This window comes from Eurosta solidaginis, chromosome 4 (genome assembly GCF_040869045.1).
Source record: "Eurosta solidaginis isolate ZX-2024a chromosome 4, ASM4086904v1, whole genome shotgun sequence".
In the NCBI taxonomy this organism is placed as follows: Eukaryota; Metazoa; Arthropoda; class Insecta; order Diptera; family Tephritidae; genus Eurosta; species Eurosta solidaginis.
The window spans coordinates 218,011,363-218,034,184 of record NC_090322.1 but is presented as its reverse complement, the minus strand read 5'-3'; the positions used below and the strand labels follow the sequence as shown (position 1 = coordinate 218,034,184).

The following is a 22,822-nucleotide window of genomic DNA, read 5'->3' as shown; positions in this document are numbered from 1 at the left end:
TTGAAATTAAACAAACGAAAACAAGGAATGCATACATGCGTATTCGTTAAACTATCAACGAGTATTTGATAGTGCCAGATGTGTACGGTATAACTATTTTTGCCATTGGCTTCGCGTACGACTTCAACTGACATAAGTGCTTTTTCTGCGCTACTTCGCTTTGACACCGCCATAAAATAAACAATACAACTTTACTTACTTCGCTTTGAAATAACCAAAGCATATTTGCAAATCTTCCTCTATGTCTGTCAAAGGCTAGAAAATCCTGCCATAAGTCTCAGACCTAATGCTTATTCATTTCATTCTGTTTACCATATTGATTTTGTTAGCTTTTTTACATGAAATCGAAAACATCTGGAATTTAAAGCTTATTAAAGAAAAGCGTCGCATTTTTTGGACATGAAATAGGAAAACCTCACAAATTTGAATTTTATAAAAGAAAAGCGCCGCAGGCGGAAATTTTTGTATGTTTCGTACATGAAGTGGGAAATCTCACACATTTTAACTTTAGGAAAGAAAAGGGTTTCCTCGGAGCCTTGTAGATTGACGCATCTATAGCCAAGTTTAAATGGAAAGCTTTAAAGTTTCACGCCATCCCCGTTTAGCACCATTCACAATTTGATCCAATGTTCTATCTATAACGGCTCAATTTCTGCCGCACACTGATGGGTTAGTCGATCAGTGCTGATTAGAAACCGATTAGTGTGCATATCTCTTGAACCAAGCAGGATAGGAAATTTTTTTTTGGACAATATGTGGGTATCCATTTGTAGATTAAACGACAATTTAATTGAGAGTTCCATAATTAACCCTTCAATGAAAAAATGGAGTTTATCGGTACACATATGACCCCGAAACCCGATTTGGAGCCATATCTCTTGAACTACGCAAGATTTTCTAAATTTTATTTTTGCATTAGATAGCCATCCCCGTTTAGCACCATTCACAATTTGATCCAATGTTCTATCTATACCGGTTCAATTTCTACCGCACACTGATGGGTTAGTCGATCAGTGCTGATTAGAAACCGATTAGTGTGCATATCTCTTGAACCAAGCAGGATAGGAAATTTTTTTTGGGCAATATGTGGGTATCCATTTGTAGATTAAACGACAATTTGATTGAGAGTTCCATAATTAACCCTTCAATGAAAAAATGGAGTTTATCGGTACACATATGACCCCGAAACCCGATTTGGCGCCATCTTTTGAACTGCGCAAGATTTTCTAAATTATATTTTTGCATTAGATAGCCATCCCCGTTTAGCACCATTCACAATTTGATCCAATGTTCTATCTATAACGGCTCAATTTCTACCGCCACGGTGATATCCTTCCGCATATTACCTTATAACTCTTATGTTTATTGTTATGTTAGCCGATCCAACACCGGCTGCGCCATGCACAGTAATTCTGCGTACAACACCTTTCCGCGTAGGCGGCCTTCGGCCGCGCTTATTTAAAATAACCCTGGGCTACGCCATGCCAAGTCCGGGTGTATGGTATAACCGTGGCTACCGCCACGGTGATGTCCTTCCGCATAGTAGTAAAAATATATATTTTCCTTTTTTTTATTAACTGAAAGGTGGCACGTTAATATTTATATTTGTTTTTTCTTTGTTGAAGTGGCAGCACAGCTTTGTAATGTCATCGATAAAATATATACATACATAAATGTGAATGTTGCTACAAAAGCGCGATTTATTTAATAAAAACATTTAAATTAAGTAAAAACAATGCAAGAATTATATGTGAAATATACTAAAATGAAATTTAAGTGTATCGTTGCCAATTTATATAGATATTTATGAGCATAAAGGTTTTGAAAGATGTGTAAATTGTAAATGAGAGTGCTATAGAAATTTGCTAAATTTGCAAACTTTAACATCAAATAACTCGTAAACTATAAGTCTGCGCACTTTATATATATTTGTGATCGGGAGAACTCCCTCTTTCATTTGATACCAAGTTTAACCCTGAACTCGGGGGGTGCTAAACTAAATCGCTGCCAAATACATTAATTTCAAATTATTCAGAGAATTACAAAACAAAATACATCGATAGTGTATGTTTGTTTGCATTTATGTCGACGTGTCACCACCTTATAATCTTCTACAAGTTAAAAAGATATTGTTGCGGAGCTGGCAACACTATTCACCACCTTCATTTGTTTTCGTTTGTTTAATTGCAACAACGAAAAAAGCGACAATAGTACCGACGGGTTTTCCGCGAATAACTTTTAACCGAGATAAAAAATGTAGTTTCTGCTTTCGGATTCTGAATCTTGACGCAAATACGCGTCTTTTGATATCGCTATCGACATGTGCGACCCGAATTTTAAGTGCAGGAGTTAAGTTGAAATTTTCCTAAATTTGGAAATTAAAAACTTATATTTCATAAACTAAGAGTTTCCTAGAGCTGCGGATGGTAATTTTGTGATTTTTAGGACCCCCTCTACCCCTACAAATCAACAAAAGTTTGAAAATCGTGGCACCTTATATAAAATCCAACCCTTTCCATATATTCTTACCTTCAGGTCTGGCAGCCCCTTAACACATAAACGAACAGTCTACTCGTTCAAAATACACTCGCTCTGCCATATTATTTCGGTTGCAGATGACAATTCGATTATAAAATAAACAAACGAACTCGTCGACGCTGGTGTATTTTTTCAGTTTTAAGTTTCGTTAATTATTAAATTAAAACGCGTTGTGGCTTAGTTGTTAACATCGGTAGTGGCTAAAATAACTCAGTTTAATGATTTGAACTTATTCCAAGTGCGGTATTTTAAAGAAATCGGTCAGAACGCATTAAGTTTGTTCGGTTGAATTTACATTTTTAAACGCTTATATTTCATAAACTAAGAATTTCCTAGAGTTGCGGATGATAATTTTGTGATTTTTAGGACCCCTTTTACCCCTACAAATCAACAAAAGTTTGAAAATCGTGGCACCTTATATAAAATCCAACCCGCAAATTGCACAATACATATGTCATTGAGGTAAAACGTTTCGGAGAAAAAACATAAAATATCAAAAAAGTTAATAAATGAAAATATTTATATATGTATATATTTATAGATTATGGATATGGTGAAAAACCTAAAGCTGCAGACATTGGTGCTTTATCGGTAACCGTATCGGTAACCTTTTAACAGCTGATTCGACCAACCTTATGAGAATCAATGCAATCGATTCTTGGTGCCGCTAAGGTCGTAACCGTATCGTAGCCAACCAATTGGGTTTTGGTTTCCGTCGTAACGATAAACAGCTGATTACGTTAGGGATACGGATACAGCGATACGACATACGGCACCAATGACTCCGGCTTAAAACCAAGGCGTTAAGGGACAATTATTGGTTACTTATAGCCATATAACCATAACCAGATAAAACAGCTGATCGAACCTACCTTATGGAAATCAACGTAATCGATTAATGGTGCCATACCATAACGCTAACGCCATAACCATACCATAGCCAACCAATTGGTTTTTGGTTTCTCGCCATATCCATAACCTAAAAATATTTGAGTTGGTGAATTTAATAACTTTTTGTAGATTTTATTCATTGTTTTGGATACGTTATGACTAAGAGACTTATTTTTTGTGGAATATGTTTGTAGTTTTTTGCGTTTTCTTAATTTTTATGAAATTTTCACGATTTTTAGGTTAAGGCGCCATTAAGCTTGAAACACAATGCCCTGACGCAGCGAAATAAACACGACGAACATCGCCTTGTCAAAAATTGAATCCCCATAATTACATGAAGGTGAACACAATGAATACCAAGAGCGAAATTTACGCGACGTCATTTTGCGACGATAGATTTATTTCTATCGTCGCCGCCGGGCGATGACGACAAACGTCCCAAGGGTTGCGGCTGTTCAATTTTTTAAGTATAAAAAAAGAAAACATAATATCCAAAAACAATTTTTTTTCTTTACATATAATTTTTAATTTAAGTTCTTAACATTTTTGTTTTGTTTTGTTAATTTCTCAACATTTTGGGCGTGTTTTAGCAGTCAAGTGCTAAAGAGAGCATTAAAAAAGTTTTAATTGTTTTCATCTTTATTTCTAAATAATGACCACTCCACGAAATGTCTGGGCGTAATTTGAAAAATGTCATCGCCCGACGCGGCGTATATCGTCGTCGCTCGGCATTGTGTTTCAAGCATTAATCGATGACATTGGAGATGGTCATGGATATGGGTATGGTTACGACTATGGCATTAGGGTTAAGGAAGTTTAATTAGACCTTAAGGCGTTAAGGTATGACACCATTGGCATGGATTTCCATAAAGGGCCTGGCAAAGTTGACAGTCATAACCATATATTTACTTATCCATATGAATTGGAATCTTTTATAGGTGCCTTAAACCAAAATATTTGACAATTTCATAAGAAAGAAGAAAATGCAAAAAAATTACTAAACAGTTTCACAAATAATAAGTACCTTAGTCAAAACGTAAAAGTTAATGAATTCACTAAATGAAATATCTATAGGTTATGGATATGGCAAAAAAACCAAAAACCAATGGGTTGGTATGGTATGGTCATTGCTATGGCGTTATGGAATGACACCATTGACTGACAATCTATTGCTGGCTGGCAACGGCACAAAAAATCCTGCTGGTAAGCATAGCAACGGGTGGTTACCATAGCAATCGGCGCGTGCGGCGGTAATCGTGCTCACACGTACTTGTTGTCGGCTTCGCGTTGATGAAAATCAAAAATTTTAGATTTTTACGCTTGACAGCTTGTCTATTAGAACGTGGCCAACTTGATTGACAAGCATTAGTGTGTAAGTTTTGTGAGAACGTAAAATGAGCAAGTTCGCGGAAGAAAAGGATTTTACGTTGTGGTTTATTCCATCCGACCTTTGCATTTTTTCCATATAAAAAAAATTAAGTTATTAAGAACAAAATTGTCAAAAATCAGGTAATTATCTTAGCGGCTTAAGATTATCATCTTATTATATTAAAATTGAATAAGCTGCAAAACTGCAATTCTTAGAAAAAAGTTCAAACATTTTTATGAAAATGCGCAAAATTTTTCTGAATTTTGCAAAAACTTCTCAGCTTTAGTTTACTGCATTTGTATTGTATTTTTGCGTATATTTTCAAACAAGTGCAGTTACAAGCAATAAAAAATTGTCATCCGATAGCATGTTTATGTCCGCACGCTAAGAATTTTCAATACAAATGGCGATTGATGCTTTCTGCTTGTGTGGCAAGCGACAATCACCCGATACGCACACAACCACAAATCACACACAGAAGATTGCCCATTGCGCATGTCAACAAAAGATCAGCTGTTTTTTATGGGCAATTCATACGTCATTTTCTTTTAGCTCTTGTTTTTTCTCTTTCTTTCATTCGCTCAAGCAGTCAACTGCGACGTAGATGCGCAGAACGAAGCAATTTTGAACTCGTGAATGCGTAATCTTCTGTGTGTGATTTGTGGCTCACAACCACCCGTTGCTATGGTTACCAGCAGCATTTTTGTGCCGTTGCCAGCCAGCATATCATCGCTTGTTAAAGGCGGTGACACAATGACATTTTTCATATAGATGCGTTTAACACAAGCTTATGCATTCCAATAACATCACCACAATCAACCAAGATGTTGGTCTTGTAAATATGAAGGAACTTCGGACGTGACAATAGAAGTTTATTACGCGTTGCCCATTCACATACAAAATTTCGCGAAGCAATGTTATAAAAATTCTCCCTATACAACAAAAATACCTGCTAACATATTTTGCGTCGTAATCGATTGTTATATTAGCCGTTTTTTTTCACGCGCGTATGCGTTTACGTTTGCGCGTGAAAAAAAAAACGCCTATCCTCGCTTAGATAATGCTTAGGAGACCCATCTAGCGGCAGTGGTTAAATAACTACAGCTACAGCACAGGGTATACCGAAAAGCGGAGACACAACCCCCTGATGGCCATAGGGTATAACATATAGCTGAATCAGTTGCGATGAATTGTGGACACACATAGAAATAGTGTAGAGGGTGAAACAAAGACACATATTTCAGCTACATCTGAGTATAATGCGTATTGAAATTTAGTAGGACACATTTTATGCGCAGCAATTTCAGAGGTGTATTTAAAGTTTGTCGCTTAGCAGTCCATATAAAGTTTAAGCGTAAACGTATATAGAAGTAAAAAACACAGCTATTGCAGTTTTTAATTGCGAAAAATGTTATAAAATTTACCAACCAGTGGGAAAAATAATTTCACTTGCAAAGTGTGCCAACACCCTTAGCCAAAGCAAATGTCAAATTCTTCTTGTTATGCTTTGCTTGGAACAAAATTTGGCAGATGGCTACATTTCAATATTAGATGGCGCCAGTGTCGCTCATTCTACCGTTCTCCATAAAAATACGTGCAATCTACTCATAATGCATAAGCTTGTGTTAAACTCATCTATATGAAAAATTGAATATGTGTCACGGCTGTAACTAACCGATAGTGTTCTTATGGGGTTTGCTGTCAGCTGAGTGGACTCCGTGCAAAGATGACACTCCGTGCTTTTTTTCCATTGCTACGAAACCTTTTGTATTTATAGTAGATATATTTTAAACATTGTTTACTATATAGTTTGGCAGCTTAAGTAGAGGTTATGTTGCGAATAGAGTGGAAGGCAGTGGACTAGGCAGTCGAATGTCATATAATGAAGGAATGGTGTTCGGAGTTTTTTCAAAGTTAAAAAAAAAAATGATAAAAGCTTGAATATAAATAAAACTATTGCTTTAATAACAACAAAAACGCCATATATATTCTGTATACATTAATTGGCAAGGATTATCTCACTTTAAAATTTGAATTAAATAATCTAAAGTGTTTTTTTGAAACTGAGTCGAGAACTGTGCGTGTGAATGTGCGAATTTTCTCCGATCAGCTGTTAGTTGCGCTACTTAGTAAAATTTACAATGATTTTAAATTATTTTGCAATAAACGAAAGCTCCATAGCAACAAATATTGAAAAACCGTCCCTAAGTTTTGAAGCAATTGTATTTTATTCTGACTATCTGTCCAAAACAGTTTATATATATTTTAGTCGATTATTTATCCCGAATCAATTAAAATAAATAAATCAGCTTACAAAATGCAATGCCGTGTCTGTATGAGATTTCATTGCGAAGATGCAATGGACATGAGCTACGTAGTATCAACAGATGGGAAAACCTTATACGATTATTTCAACGATTGTACGCAGCTAAAAGCAACTGTTGAAGATAAACTCCCAAAAACTTTATGTAGGAATTGCACGCAAATTCTTCAACAAGCATACAATTTTAGAAAAGAGGCGCATAGGTCAGACGCAAAACTGAGACAGGTTTTGACACTAGCAAAACATAATGGGGAATTTATTTCACTTCGTGCTGCGAATCAATCTGATGTATTAGAGGTATTATAACACTAAACTAATATCGTCGAAATCTATAATGTCTATACCTTTTATGATTAGAATATTGAAGCCTCCACGTTTCAACTACTTCATGTGGCACCGAAAAGAGAAACAACATGTGTGTATTATCCTGAGCAGTCAACGGAGTTAGAGGTAAACAAAATTTTCTATACATACATATGTACATACACAGTGAATACAGTTAAATTGGTGCATATTATATCACATTAGGACCTTGAAACCGGTGCATTTGATCTCACAAATTTTTCGCCGAAAAATGAACGTTCCGACTATGCAACAAGAGAGACATCTAAGATATTAGAGGTAAAAGATATAAATGAACCTATTCAAACACAATATTTTGAATTTTTATACTCAGCGTGCTTTGCACACAGAGTATATAAACTTTGATTGCGTAACGGTTGGTTGTACAGGTATAAAGGAATCGAGATAGATAGGTATAGACTTCCATATATCAATATCATCAGTATGGAAAAAAATTTGATTGAGCCATATCCGTCCGTCTGTCCGTTAACACGATAACTTGAGAAAATATTGAGATATCTTCACCAAATTTGGGCCACGAGCTTATCTGGACCTAGAATAGATTGGTATTGAAATTGCGCGAAATCGGATGATAACCACGCCTACTTTTTATATATATAACATTTTGGGAAACACAAAAACCTGATTATTTAGTAAATAGTACACCTAGAATGTTGAAGTTTGACGTGTGGACTGATATTGAGACTTTTGATACAAATTCGAAAACATGTTTGAAAATGGGCCCACTTATGATAGTCAATTTTACAAATATTATTAATCACAAATCAAAAATCGTTAAACCTATCGTAACAAAATTCGGCAGAGAGGTTGCCTTTACTATAAGGAATGCTTTGAAGAAAAATTAACGAAATCGGTTAAGGACCACGCCCACTTTTATATAAAAGATTTTTAAAAGGGTCGTGGACGAATAAAATAAGCTATACCTTTGCAAAAAAGAGCTTTATATCAATGGTATATCATTTCCCACGTGGATTTATAGCAATAAATAGGAAAAACTTCAAATGTAAAAAATGGGCGTGGCACCGCCCCTTTTATGACTAAGCAATTTTCTATGTTTCGGGAGCCATAACTCGAAGAAAAATTAACGGATCGTAATAAAATTGGGTACACAAATTTTCCCTAAAGCAGGAAATATTTCTAGAAAAAATGGACGAGATCGGTGAAAGACCACGCCTACTTTTATATAAAAGATTTTTAAAAGGATCGTAGACGAAAATAATAAGCTATATCTTAGCGAAAAAGAGCTTTGTATCAATAGAATTTTACTTTTTAACAGTTTTACTTAATTATAACATTAAATTGGAGAACACTAAAATTTTTGAAAATGGGTGTCACCGCCCCTTTTATGACTAAGCAATTTTCTAAGTTTCGGGAGCCATAACTCGAAGAAAAATTAACGGATCGTAAAAAAATTGGGTACACATATTTTCCTTATAGCAGAAAATATTTCTAGTAAAAATGGACGGGATCGGTTAAAGACCACACCCTTTTTCATATAAAACAAGTTTAAAAGGGTCGAAGACTAGAATAATAAGCTATAACTAAGCAAAAAATAGTTTTGAATCAATGATATTTCACTTATTATTATTATTATTATTATTTATTTATTATTACGGCGTTTTAAGCCTATAACTTAGGATTATTACAAATTATAAATATATTTTAATAATAATAGGATTTCTAGCGTTTGGGGTGTCGGAATGCATGAGATTCCGATCAGCACGGGAACTGGTGGTCCCAACGGGCGAGTCTTGGAGTCATCTCATTGGGAGGTTGGAAGGACGTGTTCTCAATCCTGCCTTACTCCATGTACGCTCAAGGATCAGTAACATGAAATACAGATACAAAATATTTTATCTTATTGGAAGGGTTTTGCAATATTCTAATAAACTTTTTTTGAAGGTGTTTAAGTTTTCACAATTTTTAACATGATTAGGTAGTTCATTAAAACATTTCAGGCCTTTGTAAAATATATTTTGCTTGTCTATTTCTGTTTTGAGAAGAGGTAATCTAAAATTATTATTTTCCCTGATTATGTAAGAATGGGTTTCATTCACATAAACAAGTTTTTCACTTAGGTAGGCTGGTAATTTACCATGCTTGATATAAAATACAAATTTCATACTATGATAAAATATCAACTGTTTCACACTCAACCAGTTTAGTGCATCAAGCATACTCTTTATGGAAGTGTCGTACCTCACTTTCAATATAAATCTCATAGCTTTGTTTTGCATAATTTGTAACCTGTCTACTTGTGTTTCATTGGCAATAAAGAATATTGTAGGGCAATATAAGAAGTGCGGTTCTATGATGGATCTATATACTTTCAACTTATATTTCTTAATAATAAGTTTACACGATCTCTTCCAAAATCCAATTTTTTTGCCCATTTTGGCAACAATATAATCAATATGATCCGTAAACCTCAGTTTATTGTCAATCAGGATCCCTAAGTACTTAAATATTTTGACATTCTCAATGCTCATTATTTTTAGAACTAAATTGATTCTTTATTGGTCGTCCTAGATAAAACCATGAACTTAGTTTTGTTATCGTTAAGCTCGAGTTTATTAATGCAAAGCCATCTATACAATGAGTCCAAATCTTCTTGCATTTTGCTCCTTGCTATTGAAATGTCCGTTTCATTTACTTCAAGTAGCGCATCATCTGCAAACAACCTGATTTTACTATATTTCAGTGCTGATGATATATCGTTTATGTAAATGTTGAACAGGATTGGTGCTAATACCGACCCTTGTCGTAAACCTATGTCCACTTCTGCCTCGGATGAGACTACTGACTCGATGGTTGTTCTTTGTTTCCGGTCTGATAAGAAGCTTCTAAACCACTGCAATTCATTTTCCCTAATACCAATTTTTTGTAGTTTATCGAGCATTATATTCCTATCAATTGTTTCGAACGCTCTTTTCAGGTCAATGAAAACCCATACTATATGTTTTACAGGCTCAGCTCTTCCTTCCAGCTAGATATGACGTAATTTAAGGCCGTCTCGCAAGAGTGCCTTTCTCGGAAATCGGATTGTCCCTTTATAAAGATTTTCTTATTTTCTAAGTAATTAAGCAGTTGATTTTTTATTACAATTTCTAGAATTTTTTCTATGTTCGGCAATGTATTTATCGGCCTTAGTTCTTCTGCCATTATTGAACCTTTTACTTTCCTAATTGGTACTATTGTCGAAATTTTCCACATGTCTGGCACTATTCCAGTAGTCATGGATTTGTTTATAGCGGTTGCATAGAAGAAACCCATGCACGATACCGAATCTTTAATTACACCTTCTGAAAGTAAATTTTTCCCCCCAGTTTTATTTTTGAACCTTTTTGCTATACGTGTAACATCCTCAACCGTAATTTCTTCGAATTTTAAACATGACCTAGCTGTAAATTGGAAGTCGCTCTGACGTTGAACAACTTCAATTTCTCTGTTTATATCAACAATGCTATCTATAAAGAAGGAGTTAATGCTTCAGCAATATGGCGAGGTGTATCATATGTCACACCTTTTACGATCACCATCAAGATATTTTCTTGTGGCCCCGTTAAGTTTGCAGCATGCTTAAGATGCTTCCACATTAGCTTGCTATCTGAACTATTGATATCAATATTATTCTCCATGTATTTAATCTTTTTAAATTTGATTAGTTTTTTGTAGTACTTCGCGACCATGTTATATTCGGTATAGTCAGCCGTTGCTCTAGCTTGTGAGTGCAACCGGTATTTTAGTTTATTCAATTCTGCCAATTCTTGGTCATACCATTTATTTCTTAACTTTACCGTACTGTTTTTTCAAACGTTAGTACTCCCATACAATCTAGTAAACAAGTATTTATATAGTTGACCATGTCGTTGACATTCATGCTTCTTATTAAACTGAGATCGCAATTCCTCAGTAGAGTGGTCAAGTTATCGGCAGAATAATTCTCCCAGGATGTTGATGAAATGGCTCTTCGTAACGGGTTTGAATTACTTACTTTTATAGCAAATGAAATAGTTTCGTGATCGGATATTCTGTGGTCTTCAAGATTTACACATGACAGTATATCAGCTTTTGCATATAATAAATCTATTTTTGTTTGAGAAGTTTCCGAGACTCTTGTATTGAAATTTATTTTTTGTTTCATAGCGCTACGCTTAAAACCTAATTTCATTCAGTTTGTAGCTACTCGAAGAGTTAATATTTAAGTTTATATTGAAATCTCCAACTAGAAGGGAATTCGTACCTGATTCTAATACTTCTGATAAAATACTCTCTACGTGATTTAAAAATTCACTGTCACTAGAGCTTGGGGAATGGTACAACACACCTATTTGCCACTTAATGTCCACTTGCTTTAATTTTACTATAGCACACCATACATTTCTATCAATTGAGCGATTAAACCTGACTTTGTACTTGATTTCCTTTTTCAGTAATAAAACGACCCCTCCCGTATGTCTACTATGAGAGTCGCAGCGAATTAATGTAATTTCAGAATCAAGAATATCTGAAGTTATACGTGTTTCTGAGCATAAAACAATGTCCGGATCCACTTCTCCTATCATTTTTTCGAGCTCTGCTTTATTTGCTAACAAACTACAAATATTCAAGTAGATACATTTCAAATCAAAAACATTTATTACTGGGCTTGTACGTCTTGGTTGCTAAAAACCAACTCGTTGTTTTTCCAGTTTAAGCTTCCTTTGATAAACTGGGCAGTCATGGCTCATTATGTTATGGTCTATATTGAGCTTAAAACCTAATTGATTATTGGCATCTACGCAATTACCACATTTATTAATGGGCATGTTCTCCTGGCAGTTTTCTGCCCCATGTTCTCCCAGACATTTACTACATCTCTGTTTCAGAGTGCAATTGGCAGCTATGTGGTTAAACCCTAAACATTTGTAGCACCTTTTTACAGTTTGACCGTCATAAACTGGGCAGCGATCCCATCCAACATTAAATTTCTTATGTCTCATGATGGCCTCATAATATTTATGCTCTATTTCTATAGCTGCATTGATATGTTGTCCTCTATTTTCTTTTTTAGCGCGTTTAATTGTAATACATTTCATTTTAGCTTCCCTCAGTGTATCATTCTGCGCAAGGATCCGGCTAACTATTTCGCTCTCGGTATGCTCTGCACTAATATTAGCTACCATAACTGTACGAAAATACACTTTTGGCTCAGCTATATTATACACATTTTTATCCAACTTTTCTGTTAGCGTATCTCTAATTTTGTCCTTGTCGCCTGCTGTATTAGCGCTTATAATTATCGTGCCATTGTTTTTGTTTTGTACCCTTCCTATATTTAAATGGGATGGATCTATTTTGTTTAGATCCGTTTTTGTTTTCTCAATGGCTTGTTTCACTTTGGGCTTAATAACAATTGGAGGGATGCCTTTTGTAACAGTGGCATATGTAGAAACATTTCCACCATCAAAACCTTTATTCTGATTTGCAGCCTTCTTAACCTCTTTTATAATTTCCTCTTTCAGTTTATTAAATGCCTCATTAGGGATATTAGCAACCTTTTTAACTTCATTAATAATTTCATCCTTTTTCTTATTGAACGCCTCATTCGGTGTACTAACTTAGTTTATCCTTATTTTCTAAGCACAAGCATTCTATTTTTTTCATTAACTCTAGTTTTTCTGAGTTCACCTTATAGATTTTTTCTACTATTATTTTCATCTCTCTTTCGTTGTGAGTTATGGAAGAGCTTATTTCCCTTTTATGCTCACTCAACATTTTTTTTCAATTTCGCTTTTTTGCTCTTTCAAATTTACTTTGTTTACCTCTGAAATAGCCAAGATTTCCCTTAAAGCCTCATCAACATTGGAAACATAAGTCATGCAATCATCACAAATAAATCTTAAAAGTTTACAACCTTGCAAACAATTAAGGCCATAATCATCGATAGATGCACACGCAATGTTTTTATGGTAAACCTTACCACACACACCCTCACATCTTACACCTGTTTCCCCTCTTATTTTTTTGCGACATTTCCCGCACTCTTCCATTTTCTGCTTAACAGTTACACAAAACTGCACAAGCAAAATATATTTTCACCTTTTTATTTAAATTAAATATAATTGCATCTCACAAGAAAGGCACTTTATTAATGCTGGTACATCACCTGTCACTACTTTGCTAGTTTCACCAAACTTATCAAGTTTTATTGTAAGAGGAAATGGGGAGAATTTTTTTTAAACGGGTGGTGCCACGCGTTATGTAGAAAAGTAATTTGTCTGAAATGAAATGTGCAATTGAAGCTCACGCTGAGTATATAATGTTCGGTTACACCCACCCGAACTGAGACACCTTTACTTGTTATTACTGTTCTTGCAAATATACCAAAAAAGGTTTTAAACCAGTACGCAATTTGCAAAACTAAAACTGCATTTATATTATTGAATACAACTTAATTTCTCTTTGTTTAATAGAATAATGATTTTACATCCATAATCGACCCGTTATCTGCCCCAGGTTATAGCAAAAATAAACATTTTACAATAAAAAAGGAGGAGAGTGAATTAAACTCTCTAAAAAAAGAAATAAAGCTAGAACATTCTTATGAAATCCACGAGAACTTCGACGGACGCCAATCTAAGGAACCGAAGCATGATGATAATGAGGATAATAGAGAAAGCCACAAAACAAAACACAGGAACACCTGTGATCATTGCAGTTACGAATGTGGAACAAAAAATAAATTAAAAGCTCATATATTTACAATGCATAAAGGTAAGCTAAACTTAATTTAAATAAATTTAAGCTATAACTTATTTATATATAAAATTGATCAGAGCCGAGCCACACATTTTTCAAAACTTTAAATCCCTTCTGGCGCTGAAGTTTGCCTGACAGTTGAGTAGCTATAAATCAATGTATTACCTTCAATAACCACTTGCATTTCAGTAAATTTGGTATATAACTGCAGTTAATTTTGCTGTAAACAGAATTATAATTTATTTATTTATATTTATTTAGTCTATGGTATTACAAAACCTTACAGAGTAGATAACAATAATAACAGTACAACAAAACTTGACTTACAATTATAAAAAAACTTTAAACAAGCAGGGACTTAAAAATAGAAAAATTGGAAAGAATATCCACATGAATTTTATTATTTTAGCATTCGAGTTATTGGCTATACTGAGCATAATTACGCCTACAATATTCAATATAAAGAGGTCAGAGTAACGTAAAGATCTACATGGAACATTAAGCTTTATGAGTTCTAGCAAAGGAGGGCAATCAATATTCCCATTGAGTAGGCCATGCAGGAACAAGAGTCCAGAAATTGTCCTTCTAACCTCAAGAGTTTGTATATCAATCAATCTACATCGCGAAATATATGACGGAATAGGCAAGTCAAACCTTAATTGGAACAAAGCAAAGTGCAGGAACCTTTTTTGAACACATTCAAGTCTATTCGAATGGATAGCGTAGAAGCATAATACGGGTTTTTTTCGTGTATGGATCCTTAAACTCACAACTATTCCGTTTTATAAAGCAAGAGCGGCATAAGCCTTAGGTATAATAAAGTTAAGATGCATTGTGAAAGAGAAGCTGAAATGAAGTTGAAATCTTCAAATCGTCGGCATAGAAAAGATGATGACAGAACTTAAAACAAGAACTGGCACCATTAATAAATATTAAAAATAATAAAGGTCAAAGTATACTAACTTGGGGTACCCCCCAAGTAGCAATGTAAGGAGGTGATTTCGCATCGTCAATAACAACAAAATTAACCCTATTGGCAAGATAATATTTGATCCAATCAAGAAACTGAATATGCACACCCAGCGAGGATAACTTACTCAGTAGCAAATTATGACTAACTCTATCAGATTCTTTTGATATATCAGTGTAGATAGCATCCTCCTGGCCCCCCTTAATAAACGACGAAATGCAATAATTCGAAAATACCAAGAGGTTAGTAACTGTTGGCTTACCAGGTGCAAAACCATGTTGCGAGAGAAAGATATACGGTTTAAACGCAAAAGCGAGTTTACTCCTTACAATACTCTCAAATACTTTAGTAATATTAGATAGCTTGGAAATTGGGCGATAGTTTGAAGTATCACATTTATCGCCTGCTTTAAATGTGGGGGTGACAAATGCTACCTTCCAATCATCTAAAAATATGCCTAGCTTCAGTGAGAGATTGAATAATAAGCCTAAGTGCTCGCAAATCGAATATATGCATTGCTTAAGTAAAATATGGATATCCCAATGAGCGTCAACAAGCTTTGAATTTTTTCATCCAATTATAGACGTAGAAATGTCAGCTTCGGAAATTGCCGGAGATCCAAAATCTAAGGAATTTGACAAGTGAATACCTCCTAAATTATCATCAGAAGAGTCAGCAACAAAATTTGACTTGAAAAAATCAGCAAATAAGTTGCTGCCTCTTGTGAAGGATTGGAGGTCAAGTCATTGTAAAACATCGCAGCCGGAATATACGAAGTTGCTCGCTTAGAATTGATGAAATTCCAAAAAGCCTTTGGATTCAACCTTATGTTGGATTCAAACCCCAGAATGTAATTTCTATAAAGAAATGTTTTCAAACAATTGAAATCCCTCATATCTTTCTCCTGTAATGACTTATAGTGCGCAATACCAGTTCTATTGAATAGTTATTTCGCAAGTTCTTGAGTTTTTTTTAATCTACTATTATGCCACGGTAGTTTAAATGTACTTCTACAGTATCTAGTGATATAACGTATTAAAATAACTGATATTATATCCTTAAACAAAGCAAAGCATTCTGAAAGGCTGCAGCCTTTGAATAACGAAACCCAGTCCAGGGATGAAATATGGCTATTTATCCAACCAAAGTCACCCTGACTAAAATTAAAATTTTAAACATTGTCGTTTCTTACGTAGGCAAATTCATAGAACTCAAGTTCCAATACAATCGGCACATGATGCTTATCAGTAATTGATAAAGGAGTTTCAGATTTAGATATCCAATACCTTAAGTCACTTGATAAAAAAATTAGATCCAAAATTCTATTGCGATCATTAGCAAAACAATTAATTTGTAAGAGTTGTAAACTAAACAATTCATCAATGAAATAGATCTCATGAGGACTATTAACATTACTGGCAGTGAGCGTCTTATCATCTATTGAGGACCATACAATTTTGCTTAAGTTATAATTTCCAAGAACGCATAACTGAGCATTATTACTATTTACATCCAAGTTCACAATATTATTAACATGAACACATTACAATTTGTCACGCCTATTAGGAGGAATATAAGACACGCAAAGGTGGAGCATAGTTTGCAGGCCAATGCTCGATACACATACAGTGGCTCGCAGCTTATTTCATGCAGTTTGAATTCAAGAATGTATGTAGATTGTTATAGTGTAAAAAATTGTCACAATTTTGAAAAATTTTGAATGTATATATATATTTAGTGAAATGCTTGACTTATCTTAGTAGTTGAGCAGAATTCATGCAAATACAGTCCTACGAAGGGATGAAATGCAGACGCATAACAAAATCTTTGCTCACAGCTTATTTCGCGTTGTGGCGACAACTAGTCGTTAGTTAACGGTATTTTGCTTTTCTAGTTTTTGTAACTAGCGTTCAACTATCGTTTTATGCAACTCTTAGTATGTTTTCGTTCGTCAAGTGATTAGTACAAAAATTTACATAAAATGGGTCACCGAACTACGATCGAACAGCGAGAATTGATCGGAAAACATTCCAAAGCGGAAAAACGCAACGAAAAATAGCTGAAATAGTTAATTTAAGCCATGCTACAGTGCAAGGTTTAATTGAACGCTTCGTTCATGAAAATCGGATACAAAATAAAGGTCGAAATGCACCAAACAAAATTTTCAATGAACATTAAGAACGTTTATTATGATATTTATTTGCTGACCGCTTTATGGATTTTTTTTATGTTAGTTTTTTAATAAGCTGATGGGGTCTGATGTGCGCTAGTGCAAGAAAAAAAGATAAACTTTTTCCCCACTTAACTCCCTACGTTTCGCCAATCTCCTTGGAATCCTCAGGGGCAGGATATTGAAAAAGTTGGAAAAAATATAATATATAAACATTAAACAATAACAAACATTTTTTTTTAAATTTGAGTCACTTATAACATAATTTATCATAACATAATTTGTCAGAGTGACAAATGTACCTGACATTGATGGTATTGATAAATTATAAGTGACTCAAATTTAAAAAAAAAATGTTTGTTATTGTTTTTATATTATATTTTTTCCAACATTTTCAATATCCTGCCCATGAGGATGCCAAGGAGATTGGCGAAACGTAGGGAGTTTAGGGGAGAAACAGTTTATCTTTTTTTCTTGCACTAGCACACATCAGACCGCATCAGCTTATTAAAAAACTAACATATTAAGAACGTTTAATTGTACGAAAAATAAAGGAAAACCAAAGCAGTCCGCCCCAAAGTTGGCAATGGAAGTTCAACAAGATGTGGGCAAGTCATTTAGTGTCGAAACAGTGCGGCGCGCACTACGTGAACATGATTTCAATGGTCGAGTAGCACGAAAGAAGCCTTTCGTAAGCAGCTTAGCCGAGTTTCCTTCGCCAGGGAGCTAGAAATGAAAGATTTCGATTACTGGAAGACGGTAATTTTTTCTGACGAGTCAAAATTCAATATTTTCGGCTCAGATGGAATGACATACGTTTGGCGGAAACCCAATACCGAGCTCCATAAAAATAACATCAAGCCTACTGTGAAACATGGTGGTTGCAGTGTAATGGTATGGGCATGTATGTCAGCAGCTGGCGTCGGAAATTTAGTATTTGTTGAAGGAATTATGGACAAAACTATGTACCTCAATATACTAAAAGATAATGGCCCACATTTAATGCAACCACCGTCTCAGTTACTCGACATGAACGTAATCGAGAATTTGTGGTCTTTATTGAACAAAAATCTGCACATACCATATAAGCAACAGCTGAAAAGCACAATTTTGCAGGAGTGGAACAAAATCGGACCAGAAATTACAAAAAAGCTAGTGGAATCAGTGCCACAAAGGCTGCAAGCTGTAATTAAGGCTAAAGGACTCCATACAAAGTACTGAATCTTTTTAACTTTACTAATTTTTTATATATTTTTATGAAAACAATAAACTGCAGGAAATAAGCTTTGATGTAAAATGTTTAATTATTTTTTTTAACTCTTAAGTTGTGAAACTGTAAGCAAAAAAAATAAATAAAGTATTTTTTTTTTAAACTACAATTTCGTAGGAAAAATATAATTTAATAGTGCATCTGCATGAAATAAGCTGTGAGCCACTGTAACTGGTCAAGCAGCGAATCCGGGTTTTTTAAGGCAACTACGGCAGCTTTCAGATTATTTCTTACAGCAATAAGTACACCACCACTACGCGTAGTATCGGTAACTAAACTATCTCTATCCGTGCGAAACACTGTGAAAATGCTTGTGTCAAAAAATTTCTCATTAAAGAAATCAGCATTGAACCACGTCTCAACCAGAACAATAATATCGTAATCACATACGAAAGTGGCAGTATAAACAGACATTGATTTCGTTCCCATCCCAGACATGACAAGATGTGACATCTTCAATTTTAAATTACTTTTAACCGTTAATTTATCGAACTGTATTACTGTACTAGCTTATGCCCGTGGGCTTTACCCCACGTTTCTATAAAAATATGCGGGCTACGCGTAACTGGCTATGGGTAAAACACGAGTTGGTAAGATTGACTTCTGCTACAGCTAATAACTATTGTTGTATGATATACTCATATTTGTAACAGGATACCCCTCGCGCAGGTGAGGTTGACAATTGAGTTGGAGCAGCTCTGAAGCTAGAAAGGTTTGTATTGCGCTCATCAATCCCTTGATTCGCATCTAATTATCGTCCTTGAGCTTCATTGATAGGGATAGGAAATTTGTGGCATTTAAAATTGAAAAGACAAATCTATCGGTATCATCAATGGTATCCTTGGTTTTAAACCTTTTTGTTTTCGAAATTTTCCGATAAAATGAATTGCTTCAATGACATCCGTAAAAGTTTTGTGATGAAAAGCCTTGTCTCACTACATAAGCGTGGAGGATCGAAATAACGAAGCATAAATACTATGATATTATGTGCCCTTTTTTAGGGATCAATCGATGAGGCGAAATTTCTGATAGCTCAAAAGTGCTAATAAACTCAATCGGATATGCACAGATTGGGACTCTTCCACGACCGTGTTAATAGAGTGATAAATTGTCTTGGTTCTAGTAATATTAACATCCTCATTTCAAGGTGCTTAAATGCCTTTTTTCAAAGCAATTTATAGTTTGTAAAGATAGATTCAATATTTGGAAGAAACATTAGATGTTAAAGCTTCAGGTGATGTCATAATTTCTCAAAAACTTGCAGGAAAAGAAATCAAATCTGTTAGTAAAGAAATAGGAATTTTGCCATAATTAATTTCAAGAAGTTGTTTAGCAAAAGCTGCTGCTGAAGTGTTTCCGCCAAAATGCCCTCTCATATTTCTAAAGAGAGTAAATTTTTGTACGTAAAGCCGTCTATAGACGAAAAATCACGCATTTACTTTAACTGCGCCTGTTCCAGCAAGTAACAGGAAAACACAACCTTTGGGATGATCATTACACCTTAAATTCTTAAGGGTTCGGTCTAAAACTTGCAGCGACTGTTTATTAGTCATGGTGCACACATCGCTTACACCCACTTTGGCCTGACCGTTTGCTTATGTTGAACATCGGTGTATCAGATGTTTGCAGACAGTGGTCATTTAAATGCGGAGCTGGTACATTCACTACATAAAGGGTATCCGCGGTATCTGAGAACGCAACTGCCATAGTGATTTCTCTTTTTGCTCTTACATCAAATAATATCAAATTAAACAGAGGTTCCTCCAGGCGTCTCCAAAAATACTAACCCTAAAGATAACATAAAAGAATGCTAAAGGAATAACAGCCAAACCCAACTCTGCAATCAAACTTTACGTGTTGAAATAATCGTAAGTTTTTAAGGCAGGCATAGTTCTGAAAGTCCCATTTGTCTTGTTTTTTTTTTCAATTCCATATATTACTGGTGTTGTTAGGACTTAACGTCATATAGCTCCTTACCAATTTTCATTATTCCATTTGTATGGGAGGTGCCACGCCCCTTCTTACTCACCCCTTATTTTCTTAATGGTGTTAGGGATTGATCCAATTTAACTCTTTACTGGATTTCAAATTATGTTCTTGCATGAATACTTCCCGAGTTATGCTGTATCAAACATTCTATTTTATGGTAGGTGCCACCCACTTTTTTATATATATTTTTTCTTTATTTTCTCGGACGTTGTGGCACCGCACTGCCCTCGATGAAACCAGGCTAATCCTGTTATTTTTTTTTTTTGTTTTTTTAATTCATAAATAGTTTTTTTTTTATTGAAGTTATGTTTAGCCTATGACCATCATTGGACGGTTTCTAGTGAGTGATTCAAACTTAGTTGTGATCGGCCGATCGGTTTAGGACGCAATCCGATTTATACCTACATACAAACATTCATAATTTTAACTTTATATATATATATATATAGAAGATGCGGATAGACTGAAGTTAACAAATAATTTTAACGGCGGAAGATTACTAACCATCCAAAAGGAATAACAGCCAAACAACTCTGTAGTCAAACTTTAGCTGTTATAATAACCTAAGTTTGTACGGCAGCCATAGTTCTGAAAAATCCCATTTGTAGGGAAGGTGCCACGCCCCTTTTCCCCAATTCCATATTTTACTGGAGGTGTTAGGACTTAACCTCATATAGCTCCTTACCAATTTTCATTATCCTACCATTACTACATCGAGAGATACGCAGAATGAAAAATTCCATTTATATGGAAGGTGCCACGCCCCCTTCTCCCCCACCCCACATTTTCTTGGGGGTGTTAGGGATTGGCCTCATAACTCCTTACTGAATTTCAATGTTCTAGCACGAATACCTTCAGAGTTATGTGGTACCAAATATTAATTTTGCATGGGAGGTGCCACGCCCCTTTTATATATCGATATTATTTTTAGCCTATGACCATCCTTGGATTGTTTCTAGTGTGTTGTGTAAATTTGGTTGTGATCGGTCGATCCGTTTAGGACTCGATCTATACCTACATACATACATACATAATTTGAATTTTATATATGTGTATAGATGAACTGTATCAGTAGTACATAAAAACTTATGAGAATACCCAAAATGTTATAATTTATTTACAGAAACGATTATCTGTCATACATGCTGCAAAGTGTTTGAAGTTCCCGCAGAAATGGAACTGCATAAAAAACTTGTACATGAAACTGATTCTGATATGTGCTGCCCTTGGTGCAAAAACGGAAACTCTCTTCCAAAGTACGAACTCGCCAAACATTTACAAAAAAAGCATAATACTGTTTACTTGAAATACTTTCCACGTTTACGCTTGCTTGCACGTAGTGAAGATGATCCTTATCAATGTGAACGTTGCCAAAAGTTGTTCTCGTCGATTTGCGAATTAGCTAATCATGTACAGGAACATACATTTGATTGTCCATTGTGTTCGATGAGTTTTAAAAAAGAAGCTACTTATAGAGTACACGTTAAACGTATACATAACCGGTCCTTAACGAGCTTAAAAGCACTTTTAGTGCAGAATGATGAGCTTGATATCGCATTCAAATGTACAATATGTGAAAAGCAATTAAAATCGAATGAAACTCTTAAACGACACATGAAAAGCAAACATAAGGAGAGCATATTGAGGAACATTAAATCGAATGACCAAAATGCCCCTACGGATGTTGCAAGTGGAGAGCGGACGGATGTAGTTAGCAAAGAAAAATCTTCAACAAACCCGCAAGAGGAAAGTGTAGCCGAAAATGATGGTGATGCATTAGTTGAATGTAAATATTGCCAAAAAAAAGTTCCGGCAAGAATTATAATAACGCACGAAAAACGACATGGCTACAGATTAAACCAGCTAAGAAAAACAATATGTTCTTTCTGTTGTAAGTATATTATTGTATAATTATTTTTACAACAGTATAACGATGGCTCGTATAAATAGGCAAGTTGTGTATTTCACGCCCCTTTTACGTCCAAACTATACTCCTTAGCTTAAATAATTTATATGTTGATGTATATTGGAACGATTTCCGTCATCCCTTGTCAAATTTGGTTTTGAGACAAACCGGTTTCGGCGTTGTGCCATCATCAGTGTCGATTTCCGTTGTGATCTGTTATTGTCATTTGTCCTGTATTTATAGTTCGTATGTACATGAGCAGGTATTCTGAAAATTGATGCTTGTGTATATT

General features: G+C 34.9%; 1 protein-coding gene across 1 annotated transcript in view; it reads left to right on the top strand.

Moving 5' to 3' along the window:
- Positions 1–6,924: 6,924 nt before the first annotated feature.
- Positions 6,925–22,822, top strand: part of LOC137248777 (zinc finger protein 62-like) — a 142,651-nt gene continuing 126,753 nt past the window's right edge. Inside the window, exons 1-5 of the mRNA XM_067779680.1 lie at positions 6,925–7,418; positions 7,479–7,571; positions 7,650–7,742; positions 13,940–14,240; positions 21,748–22,515. Of these exons, the coding sequence (XP_067635781.1) occupies positions 7,116–7,418; positions 7,479–7,571; positions 7,650–7,742; positions 13,940–14,240; positions 21,748–22,515 (1,558 nt within the window). The 5' untranslated portion in view covers positions 6,925–7,115. The remainder of the gene's footprint in view (positions 7,419–7,478; positions 7,572–7,649; positions 7,743–13,939; positions 14,241–21,747; positions 22,516–22,822) is intronic.